The following is a 17,811-nucleotide window of genomic DNA, read 5'->3' on the forward strand; positions in this document are numbered from 1 at the left end:
GAAGATTAAAAATTCAAAAGATTAACAGTGGAAAGTGTGTGTGTGTGTGTGTCGTAGGGAAAATCACTCCATGCTTACAGCCATAGTCTTCACCTTTAAGTTCTGCTAAAGACTTGTATTTAGTTCTGTTGATGACTTTGTCTACCAACCAGAAATAACTGGCCCTGTTCATACAAAATGCAGCCACACAAGCTACCGTAACTTGGGCATCCAAAGAAGAGTGCATTGGTTGCCGGCTGGCTTCTAGGTCTTGGTTATGATTTTTAAAGCCCTAATGACATGGGACGAGACTACCTATGTAACCATCTTTGCCCCATCACATTAGCACATTCACCCAGTTAGATAGAGAAGGTTATGTAGCATGCCCCATCAGTTAAGGAATTCCAAATAGTGGGCCCCAGGCACACTGTTTGCTGTTGCCCCTGTTCTTTCGAATATTCTCCCCCAAAGGTGAGTTGGAACCCCCAATCTCCAGCCTTTTGAAAATATCTCAAGACCTGGCCTTGCCATCTAGCTTGTGATTCCCAGAGGAAGACACAGCCATTAGGCTGGTTAAGCCCTTGTAGCTGCTACTCTTCAGCACCTTAAACAAGGGTTGTTATAAATGGATTTACGTAGTAGTCTATTCCTTCCTTCCCCAGATTAGATGTCTTGAAGAACTTGCCTGATTAGTTTTTCAAAGAGACTAATACAGTGGCACCTCTACTTACAAACTTAATTCGTTCCGTGACCAGGTTCTTAAGTAGAAAACTTTGTAAGAAGAAATTTTTCCCATAGGAATCAATGTAAAAGCAAACAATGCATGTTGTGATCCGCCCCGAGTCTGCAGAAAGGGGCGGCATTCAAATCTAATAAATAAATAAAATAAATAAATAAACCACAGGGAGGGTGGAGGCCCTGTTTCCTTCCAGGAGATTGCTAGAGAGGCCCCATGAAGGTTTCTCCCTGCCTTTTCCGACCTTTTTTCCTCCCAGGAGACTCCTAGAGAGGCCCCACAGAGGCTTCTCCCCACCTTTTCCAGTCCTGTTTCTTCCCAGGAGATTCCTAGAGAGGCCCCATGGAGGCTTCTCTCTGCCTTTTCCGGTTACGGTTTTGGAGGCTCGGGCTTATAAGTTGAAGATGGTTCTTGAGAAGAGGCAAAAAAATCTTGAAGACCCGGTTCTTATCTAGAAAAGTTCGTAAGTAGAGGCCTTCTTAGGTAGAGGTACCACTGTATTACTTTTTCTCTTGATGTGGAATTTATAATCTTCAGGATTAAACAGCCCACTCATTGTTCATAAGGGGGGGGGAGGTTGTTTAAATACAACAGATGAGCAAGCTTAGAGCCATGCCCACACATTTGGCTTACAAAGAATGGATCAGAACTCTTTTAATAAAACTGCACCACGAATAGAGTACAAATGCCAGATGCCAGGAATGTTATCTTCAAAGTAGAATGACTTAAAATGTTCTTCAAACTGTTGAGTGCAGGGGAGAAAGAAAAGTGCCTGGTGCATTTTGTAGCATTTGCCATTTATCCTAACGGTGATTTTTAAATACACCGTTGTAATTTACCTTCACCCCATTTGTGTTATGACTCAGTTCTAGTGGAAACCAAAGAGGACTTAGGAGAAGACTTCTCACAGGCGCCTATTGCTCTCACTTTAAACAATGAGAAACATTTCTCGGAAGAGCACTTTTATTTCAGAGCCATAACTAAGCGTTTGAGAGCTTTGACATTTTCTTACTGCGTCATGAATGACCCAAAACATTTGCATAACAATGTTTTCCAGAGTCCAGACCAGCGGTGGGATGCTCCCAGTGTGGCGAACCAGTGGCGGTGAAAATTCTCCGCCCATCTGCCTGGGATGCTTCTGAGCATGGGCAGAAACGTCACGCGCGCACAAACCGGTAGCGATGGGATTTAGAATCCACTACTGGTTCAGACATTTCATTCCTCATTCTTGACATAATTCTGGCCCATTTTCTGAGTGGCAGAAAGTGCTACGACTATGAGGAAAATATCATCATTATTCTACAAGTAAGTGGGAAACATCTTCGGTGATTTAGCATAATGGACAAGGTTAATTTGTACATTATTTTCATTTATTCAGTAGCCAACCAACAGAATCTGTGGGTATTTAACTTACGTACAACATTCTTAATATAAAAATACCACCTCAACCGACTGGGGGTAAATGGAGCGTGTTTCATTATTTTTATTCTCTTTTGCTTGATTTTTTGATTATTTATTACTATACAGTAGTACCTCATGATACGAACACCTCGTCATACGAACTTTTCGAGATACGAACCCGGGAGTTAAGATTTCTTTGCCTTGTCTTAAAAACCCTTTCCGTCTTACAAACATGAGCCCGGCTCCCTGGGCTCTCTTACTGTGCGTGGGCTCACTTACTGATGCAGGGATTCCCCTGCCTTGTGACTACACCCGATGGGATTTCCCATTGGTTTCCCGTCCCCGACGAGATTCCCCGCCTCCCGACTGCCAGTTGAAGCCCCTGGGATTTTCCCCTGGCTTTCCAGCGGCTGGCCAAGTTGCCCCCCTTCCTCCTCTTTCTGGCCGGTGGAAGGCAAAGTACTGGGGGGCGGGGTGTCAGGCCGGCCCTCCTGCCCCTCCAGCTGAAAACACAAAGGTGGACCGCCGCCGCTGCCGCCACCAGCTTCAACCTCCCATTCCTCAACGCCACTTCACCCTGCCTGTCATCCTGGCTCAAGCGGGCGGCAGCAGACCGCCTTTGTGTTTTTGGCTGGGGGGGAGCAGGAGGACCTTCCTAACTCCCTCCCCCCAACGCTTCTCCCAGGACAACAGGCAGGGTGAAGAGGCGTGGAGCAAAGGGAGGCTCAAGCCACTGGCAGACGCAGACCTCCATTGTGTTTTCAGCTGGGGGGGGGGGAGCAGGAAGACCTTCCTGACTCCCTCCCCCCAGCGCTTCACCCAGGATGACATGCATGGCAAAGGGGCAGGGAGGACTGGGAGGCTCAAGCCTCCTTCAGTGGTGGTGGCCCGGCTTCCGGGTTTCTGAGTTTTGGGCTTGCACACATTAATTGCTTTTCCATTGATTCCTATGGGAAACAATGTTTCGTCTTACGAACTTTTCACCTTACAAACCTCCTCCCGGAACCAATTAAGTTCGTAACACGAGGTATTGCTGTATTATTATTTTATACCTTTATTGGTATTTTGCTTACTGTTCTACAATTCTGTTTGCCTACTATGAATCAGAGACAAGAGATATGGAGAGTTATTTATTTATTCATTCATTCCATTATGTAAATGCCCAGCTTGTAATTGCGTCTGAGCAATGAGCATAGAATTAAAAACTAATAAAAAGAGGGGGGGAAATAAGCAGAAGTAAGATGAAAGACATGAAGTCACAGTTCATGGCACAGCTGTCTCTTTTATGTAGGTGTATGCTGCATTAACTAGTATGTTTGGGATTCTATGCATACTGTGGAAGAGAGGTGTATGGCTTGTGGACTTCAACTCCCAGAATTCCTGAGCCAGCCACAAGTCATAAAGGGGCCATCGTTCCCCATCTCCGCATAGAATCACAAATTGGAAATGCAAGCATTGGAATCGTGCCAAGGAAAACCTCAATTTTCTCAAATTTGCTATAAACCAATATTTATTTTAGTGGTAGGGCGATCCTAATTTCATTGTTGTGGGTCAGCTGCCGAACCTCCTAAAAGGTTTTCATTTCCAACCCCTCCAAGCTGAAGTCACGCGAGATAAAACAATAGAATGGAAAATAAACACTCAGAAAACTGAATATTGCTTGGAATTTATTTCCTTTTTTTTAAATGCACAAAAACATAATTTAGTTTTCACAGTAGGAATAAATCCAAAGTTACAGAATGTAAACATGCATGTGCACCATCACCTTCACAATAAGTGCAAAAAAAACCCTCAAAAAGCTAAAAGCAACACCTCCAGCTGTAAATATCAAGTTTTTTGGAGTACATTCCTCTTTCCTCCCTGAGCCCCAGTCTAAATCTCAAGTAGACTGATGGTCGGTCAAGTTTGCATTTCAAAAAAATGAGTGGTTTAAATAAAAGCACCTTGGGAGTCAAAAATGAGATAAACTACTATTATTTTCCAACATTTAAATTATTATAACATCAATGCACAAGCAGTATTGCATATTGTTCATGAAAATGCCCAGAATAATCCATGTCTTTTAAGAAATGCATTTACATACAAATAAAGCAAGTCATTGTAAGGTTGAAAAAGATGAAAGGGAGAAAGAGAGGGGAAAAAACCTTGTTTCCCCAGCAAAAAAACCCCCAAATGCTTGAGTTTCAGTATTCTATAGCTTTCTGATTTGTAAAACTTCTAAAATGTTTCGTACAGTGTAAAAATGCAAAAGACTCCATTTTTATCCCTGTTCTTTTGCTAGTTTCTTTGTCATTCCATATTCTGACCTTTCATCCTTATCTCACCTGTATGATAGGGTGATTTTATCCTGCTTTAAAAACTTAGTAAGAACATTGATGTGATGGGAACCCAGAACAAGACAATTCCAAGTCAAGTTCTGAAAGACTCCGTTTCAAAAAGAGAAGGACCCTACACCTATAGTTCTCCGATATACACAGTAATAATTATCCCCTGCGAAGAGCAAGGCTTATTAATTTTTATTAATAATTATTATTTTTATATATAATTATTAATGTTCATCTAATGGCAGTTTCATACATTGCAGCAGCTATGTCTAAGTCAGTGTTTCTTAACCTCTTGCACTTTAAGATGGGTGGACTTCAGCTCCCAGAATCCTTCTGGCTAATATGCCATGGGTAGGGGAATTCTGGGAGCTGAAGTCCACCCATCTAAAAGTGCAAGAGGTTAAGAAACACTGGTCTACACCATCTAGAAATAAATCCATAATATGTTATTCCATAGAGAAACTTTAATGTATCTAAGCAATATATTTCATAGAATGACTGCTATCACATGAAGTTAACTTTTGTATGACAGCGTCGTCTATGTTAAAGGTGTGTAGCCATTGTAAAATAGGCAGTGTTCTAAGGTACTAGTTACACAATGGCAGTTTTCTCCACACTAAGTGCTCTCTAAATATGAGGACTTCCACATTGTCCAGACAACATATCTATTGCTGATAATTCTGGGCACTGAGGTTTATACATCTGGAGGAAGAACAGTTTAAGGAAGGCTAACTTAGAGTCTCACTGAGAACAGACATAGATAAGATTATTATTATTATTATTTATTAGATTTGTATGCCGCCCCTCTCCGTAGACTCGGGGCGGCATACAAATTTTGCAGACCTTGAACCGATGTTTTGATATACCAAATGATCCAAAAATCTCTTGGGTGTGATTAGCCTATTTCCGTCTTGGACATGTCATTTAATCTAACATGATTGTTTGAGTGCCACTCTTTTATCCAGTTGCCAAGGAAAATAATAAAAAAACACCTTGATGCTTCTTGTATGTTCGGAGTCCACAGTGTAAATTTTGACAACTTATAGGGTCTCCAAAATAATTTGCTATATAAGGGAAATATTTTAAGAAGGTTTAATTGAGAAGTTTGGCAGATACTGGACAGAAGAGGTGGAGATAATCTACTGTTTCACGACAGAGCTGAAATTATCTTATACTGTAGTGCCTTTACCAGGTACAATAAGAAAAAATATAGAGATATTTTAAAGGGCTTCTCACACTTTTGCAAAAGTTCTTTGCATATTCCAAATATTTTATTAATTTAACGGTTGATTGGGTGAAGTATGTGCTACAATAATGGAAAACTGGTGTCACTAATACAAAAATTGAGGCTGGACCAATAATGTTTCAAGTTGAGTTTTTGAGCATGGTTAATTTCAAGTTGGCAATGCTCGTCCTAGAGAAGTATATTTGTACTGTATGACAATGCAGTATTGTACTTTATGTACTTTATCTTGTAATTAAAGTTGGCAATTGATTTAAGTAACATAGTCATTTAATCTTTGGTGAAAAGCTTAAGTTAACCAAACCCAAGTTTAGTTTACTGAATTATCTCCACAAAAAAAACATGTACAGTAGTAAAAAACAAAACAAAAATATTTATAAATCAAAACCTCTTGCCTTTAAGAAAGGGATATAATTTGTAAAGATAATTTACTATATGTGTGCACTGTGCATAAAACATGTGTCATTAATTCCTTATTATAGCTATGTTGCTATAAAAATACCATTATCAAATTTTGGCAATGAGATAAATCAATGATAATAATTGATTGGTGCTCTCAGAGCGATAAATAAAGGATTTCCTTGTTATATGGTAATATTGAATTTATCAGATCTGAACACCCTAATTTTACACCCCCCCCCCCAAAAAAACCCCACCCTGTTTTGCTTGGACTTTCCTTTATTCTTAGATGCTATCTTAATAATTCTTAATAATTCTTAACTCCTTGGTTAGGACTTGAATTATTAATTTCCACCAGTCTTAGATTGCGAATCTAGTAATTTATTAATGCTGCTTGATTATCAATATTTCTCAACTGCATCTCAGCAGAAACCTTCTTCAATTCCATGTGTATACACTGGATTAATCAATTTGCTTGCAGAAACATAAGTTTCATTTGTTTAAACCATGTGACTTTAGGAACCATCTCTGATAATTTTGGGGAAGTATCTAGAGTTTTGTTTCACAACAGAGAAGCAAAACTAGAATTCTTTCAACTGCTCTAGCATTCTACTATCCCTTTTCTATCCTTCAGCAAACCCCTAATCACCATTAGGAATCCAATCAATGCTCATTCAAGAATATCAAAAAGCAGAGATATCCCACCCCACCCCAATATGAAGTCTGTATGCTGCTTTATAAAATCTCTGCTTAAAACACTGCCTTCATTATGTGATTAAATATATATCCAGGTCACTGTGCATAAAGCATGTGTCATTAATTCCTTATTGTAGCTATGTTGCTATAAAAATACCATTATCAAATTTTAGCAATGAGATAAATTAATGATAATAATTGATTGGTGCTCTCAGAGCGATACATAAAGCGATACATTTCCTTGTTGGTAATCAAGCAGCATTAATAAATTACTAGAGTCGCATGTAAATATTAATTTCCTAGTAACCCAAGTATCTTGGCCAGTGTGCTGGGTAGCCTTCTCCACTAGTGCCCTCCAGACTACTGAATTATATAAGTAGTATATATCCCATCATCACCAGCTAGAATAACTAATAACTGAAGTACTTGGAAACCAAAGAGAAGGTAGTTTTGTTAATCTCATGACACCAGTCTGAGAAAGATACTAATTTCTTGAACAGCATCTTAGCTTTTTAAGATTCCAAAGGGAATCAACTACTTAACTTCCATCTCAAAAGCAAGAACATTTGTTTAAAAAAATAATGAAAATGGTTTCGGGTTGTTATAGTTTTTAATCATGGGAGATTATCCTGGATTGTGTAGGTAACAGTTCAAGTTTTTCATGGGAAAAAAAAGCCATACATTAATTACATCTATGAGACTGTTCCATGATCCTGAAATATGCTTTCCTCAATCTGATGTTTTCCAGATGTGCTGAATCGTCACTGGCCACGTTGGCTGGCAGTTTTACAACAGGGATCTCCAAACTTGGCAACTTTAAGACTTGTGGACTTCAACTGCTGGCTGGGAACTTCTGGGAGTTGAAGTCTACAGATCTTAAAGTGAGGTTTGGAGACCCATGTTCTAGAAGATACAGGGTGGAAACTCTAAACTAGACTCTTGGGACAATCAACATACTTTAGAACATTGTACAAACAATGAATAACATTTGTGTATTTAAAAATACATATTTAAAAAATTAACACTCACTGTAAAACAATCAAAAAAATACAAGAGATAGGCAACTATTACAGGCGATAACCACTGAAAAGCACGGACTCTGGTATTGGCAAGAGCAGCAACTGCACCATATAGGCAAAAGTAGAGCAGTTATTTGGCACAAGAGTCCCAAGGGGAAAAAAGTACAAAGGAAGTTTTAATACAAAGACTGCAATAAGTAAGTCGGAGATCAAGTGTAGAAAGCACCAGTTGTGACTTTCATCACACTTGGACCAGAAGAGAAGCCTGCAACCTTTGACAGTCAATTTCCCCCCAAAATGTCTCCAGATAGCAGGAACATCAAAAGCAATTCACAGAAAAAACGATTTCAGGGGCCTTTGCAAATCAAAAAAGCAGCCTTGAAGAGGAAGTGTGGCCTGCTTTAATAGCTGTACTAAATGTATTTCTTAAAGTTCGGTGAATGACGTCTTTGATCTAGAATAATATTCTAATGTCAATCACACAATCCAAAAAGTGAAAGGGATACATGTGCCAGGAAAACTAAGAATAACTTATAGGAAGTACCTATTTTGCCTATTAAACCACACACCTGAATACAGTAAAATTCTAGACAAGGCTGAGTAGAGATTTAAAATTTGAAGCAAACACTGAATGCTAACTTGTTTGAAACATGCAAACAACAGAAAAGACACCACTCTCATGCCATGGCCCACTCTGAACCAAGAGCTTGGAATGGACACCTGACCACAAACATAGATTGGCATGAGAGGCAGAGTTTGTCCAGAGGTTCTAATATATTAGTAATCCGCCTGCCACTTTTTCTTGACAAATCAGGAATAATTTGCATACTTCAAAATGCCAAGTTGCTTCGAGTTTCAGTTTCTTTCATTGGCAGTAACAAGAATCCACTATTTTTCTTCTTGGTAGCAATTCAGAATTTGCACAAGACTTTGCAAGACCTGTTTTGGGAAACAAGCTAGGTCTGAAAAATCCTAAAATGTCCAGTCTGACCTAGGTAAAATCCAACAGTTCTGAGTCCATGCTGTTATGCGATGATTGGAAATAACTATCACCAAAAGTCATCAAGCATTTATACCACAAAACATGGGATTAATTCATGCTTTACTTATTGCTATAATCAATTTAGTAGGATGCTTATAACATTACTTCTATAATTCAAACATGTAACAACACACATATTAGCAAAATAGCTATTTGACCCCTGAAGTCACACTATTAATAAATAAAGTACCATCTAGTTGTGTATTGTAATATATATTGATTTGCTATACTTGTTACTCACTACTAAAATGCCATTCTACCTAGCGGACAGTCGTGAAATATGCCAATTTTCTCTCCTGACCAGCAGGAAACAGAAATTAACAGATTAAGTAGTTTATGAAGAATCTACACGAGCCATTAACTCAAATTAAACTGAGAAAAATAAGTCAAAAGCTCCCTAGCGTTACTAGAAATCGGTTCATATGCCATTTTCTCCACTTGCAAATTACCTAAATTGTCCTATCAAATAACACATTTAAATTAAAGCTGCCCTTCCAATATTTGCCTGAGCTGCTAGGTTTAAACTCCTCTTACGGGATTCATTCAGTGACAGCAACTAAGCAATTACATTGATGGGAAACCCCAAAGCTCAAGTCATGCGATTACATTATTTTTTCATGCATTAAAAAAAAAAAGTTTTTTAAAGATTCATTCGAAGGCCAAACCATCATGGCTTCATTCCTAAATGTTGGCCATAAACTGAATAGGCCCCCAGTTTTCCAGTCCCAGAACTAAATCCATTCTGATTTTCTTTCAGGTTTCCTTCCAGTGGTCCAAAAGAACAACCTAGTCACATTAATGCTTTTGGCACAAAACTCTTCCTTTGAAGGAAGCGTCCATTTCAAGGTCAACAGAATCATCTCAATGGCACTTTGACTTGACAGCCATCATAAAGCTGCCATGTTTAGGCAGAGGAGATCAGAGCTTATCAACCTCAGAGCCCACTAGATTTAAAGGCCATTTCTCTTAGCGGTCAGAGAAATCAAGGAGGATGATCGTTGAGGTTTTGATGTTTTGCTATTCAGATACCACATTCGTGAGAGTCAGGGGATACAGTAGTCAAATAGTTTGGGGTAAACACAGAAATTTCATTAATTAAGCCATATTCCAAGCCTTTTTCAAGCAATGCTAACATCAGAAATAATTCATCGGTTACTCATTTCACAGATCAATTCTTTTGAAAAACTGGACCCACCACAACTGGTTGTCTGTGTTTACCTGAACCAGATTCAAAACGATATTTTTAAAGGTCGTTTTTGAAGAGATTTGTCTCTAAAACTACTAGATACATTGCTCCCACCACCACCACCATTTACATATTGGTCCCCAAGCATCTCCTCAAACAAATCAAGGTTACAATGCGGTGGTTAATATCCTAGCGCCGATAAAAACTCTCCCAGTATCTGCACAAGGATCTCCGACTGGACATAGAGAAAGGGGACACCAAATGCTACCAGCTGGCACATGAAAAAGGAGTCCAAAGGATTATGGGCTATGTGGTACCCAATGGAGGAAACCGTGCCCTGCAGCAGCCGGCGGCTTGCCTCCCTAACTCTGTCAAAGACGCAGAGCGAGTACCGCGTCATCTTGCCAAACAAGGAAGCAGAGCTACCTGGGGTCTTCTCTGACGAGGCTGAGATGGAGTTGGCACGCCCTGCACCATCAGCCGCCATGTTGTCCTGTACAGTCCCTTTGTTCTCCTGGAGGGGGGGGGAAGGTAGGGAAACAGACAACGTTAAGCATAGGTGAAGGAGGACACAAATGGAAATGAACAAGGACACTGTTTGGCTTAAAAGTCTGAGCACGTTTGCAGTGGTGAGCTTCTGAGATCTTACTTATTATTATTATTATTATTATTATTATTATTATTATTTATTTATTTATTTATTTATTTATTATTAGATTTGTATGCTGACCTTCTCCGAAGACTCGGAGTGGCTCACAACAACAATATACAATACAAATCCAATGATTAAAAAACAAAACAATTAAAACCCTTGATATAAAAACAGTCATTTATTTATTTTATTTATTTATTTATTAGATTTGTATGCCGCCCCTCTCCGCAGACTCGGGGCGGCTCACAACACAATAAAACAATTCATGACAAATCTAATAATTTAAAAACATTTTTAAAAACCCCATTATTAAGCAGACATACATACAAACATACCATGCATAAATTGTATAGGACTGGGGGAGATATCTCAATGTCTGGCGGCAAAGGTGGGTTTTAAGGAGTTTACGAAAGGCAAGGAGAGTGGGGGCAGTCCTAATTTCTGGGGGGAGTTGATTCCAGAGGGCCGGGGCCGCCACAGAGAAGGCTTTTCTCCTGGGGCCCGCCAGGCGACAATGTTTCGTCGACGGGACCTGGAGAAGGCCAACTCTGTGGGACCTAATCGGTCGCTGGGATTCATGCGGCAGAAGGCGGTCCCTAAGGTATTCTGGTCTGATGCTATGTAGGGCTTTATAAGTTATAACCAGCACTTTGAATTGTGACCGGAAACTGATCGGCAACCAATGCAAACTGTTGATGTGACTTAGTCATGATTTGATTCATTATACTACTTTTTATTCATTCAAAACATAGACAGCTTTTCAGAACAGATAACTGATATTCAGCATATCCTTCTCTGCTGGATATATGGTGTTTTCACCTCCACCCTCGACTAAAATTGAAATAAAATGTACAGTTGAAGACTGTTCATCAAACCCCACAACTCCTTCAATTTTCTGCAGCTCATGGGTCTATTTTTGATATTCCTTTCTTTCTATCCACTCACTTGCTCATATATTTATTTGATTTCTATGCCCCCCGTCTCCTGAGACTCAGGGCAGCTTACAGCATGTTAGAAATCTACATGAATGGAAATGTAAAAACAATTTCATTTTAAATGTGCAAATGTCTTTGTAATTTTGTGTATTGTTTATTTCTTGTTTCTGTTTGCCTATGTTTTATGTTTCAAAAAATTTAATAAAAACAATAAAAAAGAAATCAGCATTAATATAATAATAATAATAATAATAATAATTATTATTATTATTATTATTATTATTATTATTATTATTATTAATTAGACTTGTATGCTGCCCCTCTCCAAAGACTCGGGGCGGCATAAAAGTCTAATAAATTAGAATAAAACAGTATTCTAAAAACCCCACAGTTAAAACTAAACAAACATGTTCACACATCATACATCTGACATTCATTCATTGAGCGGGGCAAGATGTCAAAATTTCAATGGCCCCAAGCCTGCCGGCACAGGTGGGTCTTCAAAGCTTTGTGGAAGGCAGGGAGGGTGGGGACAGCACGAATCTCTGAGGGGAGCTCGTTCCCCTCAGGCTGACGGGACCTGGAGAAGGCCAACTTTGTGGGCCCTGACCGGCTGGTTGGATGTATGAGGTCCTGTAAGACAGTGTTTCCCAACCTTGGCAACTTGAAGATATTTGGACTTCAACTCCCAGAATTCCCCAACCAGTCCAAATAACTTCAAATTGCCAAGGTTGGGAAACACTGCTGTAAGTAATCTGGTTCTATGCCAAGTAGGGGAATTCTAGGGTTTTAAAGGGTTTTGAATTGGGTTCGGACACCAATCGGTAAACCAGAGGTCCTCAAACATGGCTACTTGAAGACTTGTGGACTTCAACTCCCAGAATTCTCCAGCCAGCTATGCTGGCTGGAGAATTCTGGGAATTGAAGTCCACAAATCTTCAAGTGGCCAAGTTTGGGGACCCCTGCGGTAAACGGTGCAGCACGCGGAGTGCTGTAGAGACATGCACCTACTTCATGTAGAGGCTTTGCACCTACTTCCCTACTTACTTATTCATTTAAAGAATGTACATAGTCGCCTATCTTACATAGGGATCCTGGGCAGCTTACAGCAACCAATAAAAAGATTAAAATAAAAACTCATATTGCCAGGTGTCAAACCAATCATACCCTGACTAAACCCCATTCTAACCCAATTTTGGCAAGTTTTCATTACCTTCCAGAAGGCTAAAAGGATAGGAGCCCTTAAATCTTATGTGGATATACATGCATGCATGCATGCATGCATACATACATACATACATACATACACATACTCTATACACAAGCAAACTAAAACATGGATTTATAGATGCAGATTTGGTGATTTGATGTTATGTAAAGTTTAAAAGGCAAAGAAAGAATATAAAATCAACCCTAGAGATAAAATGAGCATGTTACTGTTTAAATTTATTCCTTCATCTAGTTGATCTGATATTCTGGACTTGGGTATAGATAGACCTCGGTGTCTTCCATGTATTTTGACTAACAGTTTCCATAAATCCTTTCTGTGGCCCATTTTTATGAAAGAGATAGTCCAAAACATTTGAGGATATTACTCATTAACACCCAGCCTTGCAGATTTTGAATCAAAAACTCCTCTTTTGTGAAATACTTGAACACAGAGGAAATAATGCAAAGAAGAGTATTTTTATGATTCTATACCATATTTTCAATTTAGACTGCAGAGAAGTATAATTTTACATCTACTGACACATTCGTGTGTGGTCTCTACAGTTCAGCAAGGTTTAAAATTAACCCTCTCCTTACAAGCAACTCAAAGTCATTTTTAATCCCAAGAAGCAACTCTTATTAAAAAATAAAATAAAATTACATCTTACCTTTCCTGACAATGGACCCACTGCTGGTCTCTTCCTCTGGGCATAACCTGAAAGCCTGTAACAGTAGTGAGGTTTGCAGTAGAATTTTCCTACAAAAAGATCAAGGAGAACAATAAGATAATAAGCGAACACCGCAGTTGTTTAACACTTGCAGTCCAGGAATTTCCTTGTATCATGTCAACTTTATTATTTCCTTGTATCATGTCAACAAAATTATGTCCCCAAAGTCTGAATTTGAGTTAACTTATTCCCAGCTTCAAAAATCATCAATTTTCCTACATTTCCCTGACATCTATTAACCAACACCCAGTTTGCTACCCGAGCATCCCAGGAAAACTTGCATGTTATTCCAAACAAAGCACCACTGTTAAGGAACAAAGACTGTATCACATGAAAATCTGGCAGAAAAACTGCTAGAAAGATGAATGTAGAAAACAGGAGGGCTGGGCATTAACTCCAAACAGGCTGCTTGCTTACAAGCAACTCTGGGAAACTTTGAGAGATGAAGAATGGGGGGAAACTGCTGGAATGTGTCATGCCAAGGCAGGTGGTTTCCAACTACAGTACAGTGGTCCCTCGATTTTCGCGGGTTTGAACATCGCGAAACGCCTATACCACGGTTTTTCAAAAATATTAATTAAAAAATACATCGCGTTTTTTCCCCCTATACCATGGTTTTTCCCACCCGATGATGTCATATGTCATCGCCAAACATTCATCTGCCTTTAATAAATATTTTTTTAATAAACTTTAATAAATAAACATGGTGAGTAATAACCTAAATGGTTGCTAAGGGAATGGGAAATTGTAATTTAGGGGTTTAAAGTGTTAAAGTGGCTTGTGATACTGTTCATAGCCAAAAATAGTGTGTTTTTACTTCCGCATCTCTACTTCGCGGAAATTTGAGTTTCGCAGGCGCATCCCTTGTGAAAATTGAGGGAACACTGTATACATTTTAAATATTTGTCTTAAATATTGCAACAGCCAACTGATCTACTACTGAAGTCAGCGGGACAAGAACTTCTGATGACCCACTAAACCTTCTGAAGAGTCTCCGAGGACACTTCCTTATGGAAAATTACAGCAGACTATCAACAAAATTCTTAAAAGTGGAGAAAGAGACCATTCCTCTCCCCAGGGAATATCTATGTTAGCAACATGGGATCTCACAAGAGAAATCTAATTAATACGTGACTGCAAAGACCTACGATCTCAGCCCTAAAATAGTATTATTCTAAATATAAAATATAACCAACCTTGCTGATTATTAAGCAATGTTTTCCACAACAATAGCTTTAATTAGGAGTTGAATCATACGTATTTTATCCCTTCTCTATGGAAGATTTTCTTACTGAAAATCTACAGCTGAGTTTTAAAAGTACCTGTTCTTTTTTCTTTAAAGCTAAAAGCCTCCTTTCTGTGAGAGGTAGGAGTAACTGTTGCTCATTGCAAATGCAACTGAGTAATCTCACTTGGTTGCTTTTGTAAAAAGTTAGTACAGTGATCCCTCGATCATCGCGAGGGTTCCGTTCCAAGACCCCTCGCGATGATCGATTTGTCGCGAAGTAGCGGTGCGGAAGTAAAAACACCATCTGCGCATGCGCAGATGGTGTTTTTATTTCCACAGCAGCAGCGAGGAGCCGAAGATTGGGTTTCCCCGCCGCCTCGCTGCTGCTGCTTGTCCGCGCGCGTGCCGCCCGCCCCCCGCGCTGTTGCTGGGGCCGCTTCTCAGCTGAGAAGCGGCCCTGGGGTTTCCTCCGCGCGCGCGTGCCGCCCACCCCCCGCGCTGTTGCTGGGGCCGCTTCTCAGCTGAGAAGCGGCCCTGGGGTTTCCTCCGCGCGCGCGCGTGCCGCCCACCCCCCCGCGCTGTTGCTGGGGCCGCTTCTCAGCTGAGAAGCGGCTCTGGGGTTTCCTCCGCGCGCGCGCGTGCCGCCCACCCCCCGCGCTGTTGCTGGGGCCGCTTCTCAGCTGAGAAGCGGCTCTGGGGTTTCCTCCGCGCGCGCGCGTGCCGCCCACCCCCCGCGCTGTTGCTGGGGCCGCTTCTCAGCTGAGAAGCGGCTCTGGGGTTTCCTCCGCGCGCGCGCGTGCTGCCCACCCCCCGCGCTGTTGCTGGGGCCGCTTCTCAGCTGAGAAGCGGCTCTGGGGTTTCCTCCGCGCGCGCGCGTGCTGCCCACCCCCCGCGCTGTTGCTGGGGCCGCTTCTCAGCTGAGAAGCGGCTCTGGGGTTTCCTCCGCGCGCGCGCGTGCTGCTCACCCCCCGCGCTGTTGCTGGGGCCGCTTCTCAACTGAGAAGCGGCTCTGGGGTTTCCTCCGCGCGCGCGCGTGCTGCCCACCCCCCGCGCTGTTGCTGGGGCCGCTTCTCAGCTGAGAAGCGGCCCTGGGGTTTCCCCGCGCGTGTGCCGCCCACCCGCCCACGCCGTTGCTCGCGCCTTACCGGGGCAAGAGGGGGAAGACCCAGGGAAGCCTCTGCCCGGCGGGGAAACTCCACCATCTACGCATGCGTGGAAGGGCACGCATGCGCAGATGGTGGAGTTTACTTCCGGGTTGAAAACTCGCGATATAGCGTTTAGCGAACATCGAGATCGCGAAACTCGAGGGATCACTGTATGTCTAAGTCTATACTAAACCTTTATTATCTAGCTTTAATAAAAACCTAGATATTAATATGTTGAAGGTTTGTATGCTGTCAAGAGCTTATGATAGGGGTGAAATGCTTGTGGCTGTCGATTGTTGGAGAGCCGGTCACGAAAATAGCGCGAGGCTCCGCCTACCTGCTGCCATTTGGGTTCTTTTACCCTATCTCAGGGACCACCTTCTGCCGCACGAATCCCAGCGACCAGTTAGGTCCCAGAGAGTGGGTCTTCTCCGGGTCCCGTCAACCAAACAATGTCGCTTGGCGGGACCCAGAGGAAGAGCCTTCTCTGTGGCGGCCCCGACCCTCTGGAACCAACTCCCCCCAGAGATTAGAATTGCCCCCACTCTCCTTGCCTTTCGTAAGCTGCTTAAAACCCACCTCTGCCGCCAGGCATGGGGGAGCTAAGATACACTTTCCCCCTAGGCCAATTTTATGTATGGTATGTTTGTATGTATGATTGGTTTTTATATAATGGGTTTTTAACTGTTTTTTAGTATTGGATTTTGTTGTACTGTTTTACTGCTGATGTTAGCTGCCCCGAGTCTGCGGAGAGGGGCGGCATACAAATCCAATAAATAATAATAATAAATAATAATAATAATAATAATGTTTATTTATTTATTTATTAGATTTGTATGCCGCCCCTCTCCGTAGACTCGGGGTGGCTCACAACATACAATAGAACAATTCACAACAAATCTAATAAATTTAAAAAACATTAAAAAAACCCATTATTAAACCAGACATACACACAGACATACCATACATAAATTGTATAGGCCCGGGGGAGGGGGGAATGCCTCAATTCCCCCATGCCTGACGGCAGAGGTGAGTTTTAAGGAGTTTACGGAAGGCAAGGAGGGTGGGGGCAGTTCTAATCTCCGGGGGGAGCTGGTTCCAGAGAGTTGGGGCCGCCACAGAGAAGGCTCTTCCCCTGGGACCCGCCAGACGATATTGTTTAGTCGACGGGACCCGGAGAAGGCCAACTCTGTGGGACCTAATCGGTCGCTGGGATTTGTGCGGTCCCGGAGATATTCTGAGCATGCGCAAAGCATTCTGTGCATGCTCAGAGGGTAAAAGAATCAAAATGGAGGCATCCGGGCAGGTGGGTGGAGCTTTGTGCTGCCTTCTCAACCATCTCTCCGACAACCGACAGGCACAAGCGAACCAGGAGCATTTTACCCCTGGCTCAAGGTGATATACATAACACCTCCTCTCCCACCTCCCATTTTTTTCCCGGAACAACAACCCTTTCCTTCCTCTTAACGACAAATCCCGAGGTTTATTTCTGCAGAAGTGCAGCTCTGGAAGACAAATTCAACTTCAGAGGAAATTTCACTTACCGTCCACCAAATCGTAGGCATAGGAGGACAAGCGCAGAGTGGTGGCACAGTATTCACATTTAAAGCAGCTGCGGTGGAAGAATTTGCCTTCGGCGCTGAGCCTCTCCATCACGTAAACCCGCTTGTGGCAGAAGTAACAGACATCGCTGCCTCCGACGTTGGGGGGAAATTCTTTTTTCAATGAGCCCTAAAACGACAGAAGCAAGGAAAGCATTGCAAGTTTGCTTTTACTCCACTCTGAAGCCATTCGTCCTCTCTTGGGGTGTCTTGAAATTTTCTACAGAGGTTGCTCCAGAAAATTCCCGAAGCAGAACAACTTACAAACAAATCAAGGATCCTGAGACA

The 17,811-nt window shown here is 41.7% G+C and overlaps 1 protein-coding gene across 8 annotated transcripts in view; it reads right to left on the minus strand.

The window, feature by feature from the left end:
• The window catches only part of MICAL3 (microtubule associated monooxygenase, calponin and LIM domain containing 3), a 286,121-nt gene that overhangs the window by 78,851 nt on the left and 189,459 nt on the right, over positions 1 to 17,811 (minus strand). For 7 of the 8 annotated variants that reach the window (XM_070756493.1, XM_070756490.1, XM_070756492.1 and 4 more), the window contains 3 exons: positions 17,467 to 17,653; positions 13,490 to 13,578; positions 10,452 to 10,539 (listed from right to left, as the gene is read on the minus strand). In XM_070756493.1, the coding sequence (XP_070612594.1) occupies positions 10,452 to 10,539; positions 13,490 to 13,578; positions 17,467 to 17,653 (364 nt within the window). Of the gene's footprint in view, positions 1 to 7,369; positions 10,540 to 13,489; positions 13,579 to 17,466; positions 17,654 to 17,811 lie in introns of those variants that run through there. The other variant, XM_070756494.1, reaches the window with a different exon arrangement.

The sequence above is a fragment of the Erythrolamprus reginae genome, chromosome 6 (genome assembly GCF_031021105.1).
Source record: "Erythrolamprus reginae isolate rEryReg1 chromosome 6, rEryReg1.hap1, whole genome shotgun sequence".
Classification (NCBI taxonomy): Eukaryota; Metazoa; Chordata; class Lepidosauria; order Squamata; family Dipsadidae; genus Erythrolamprus; species Erythrolamprus reginae.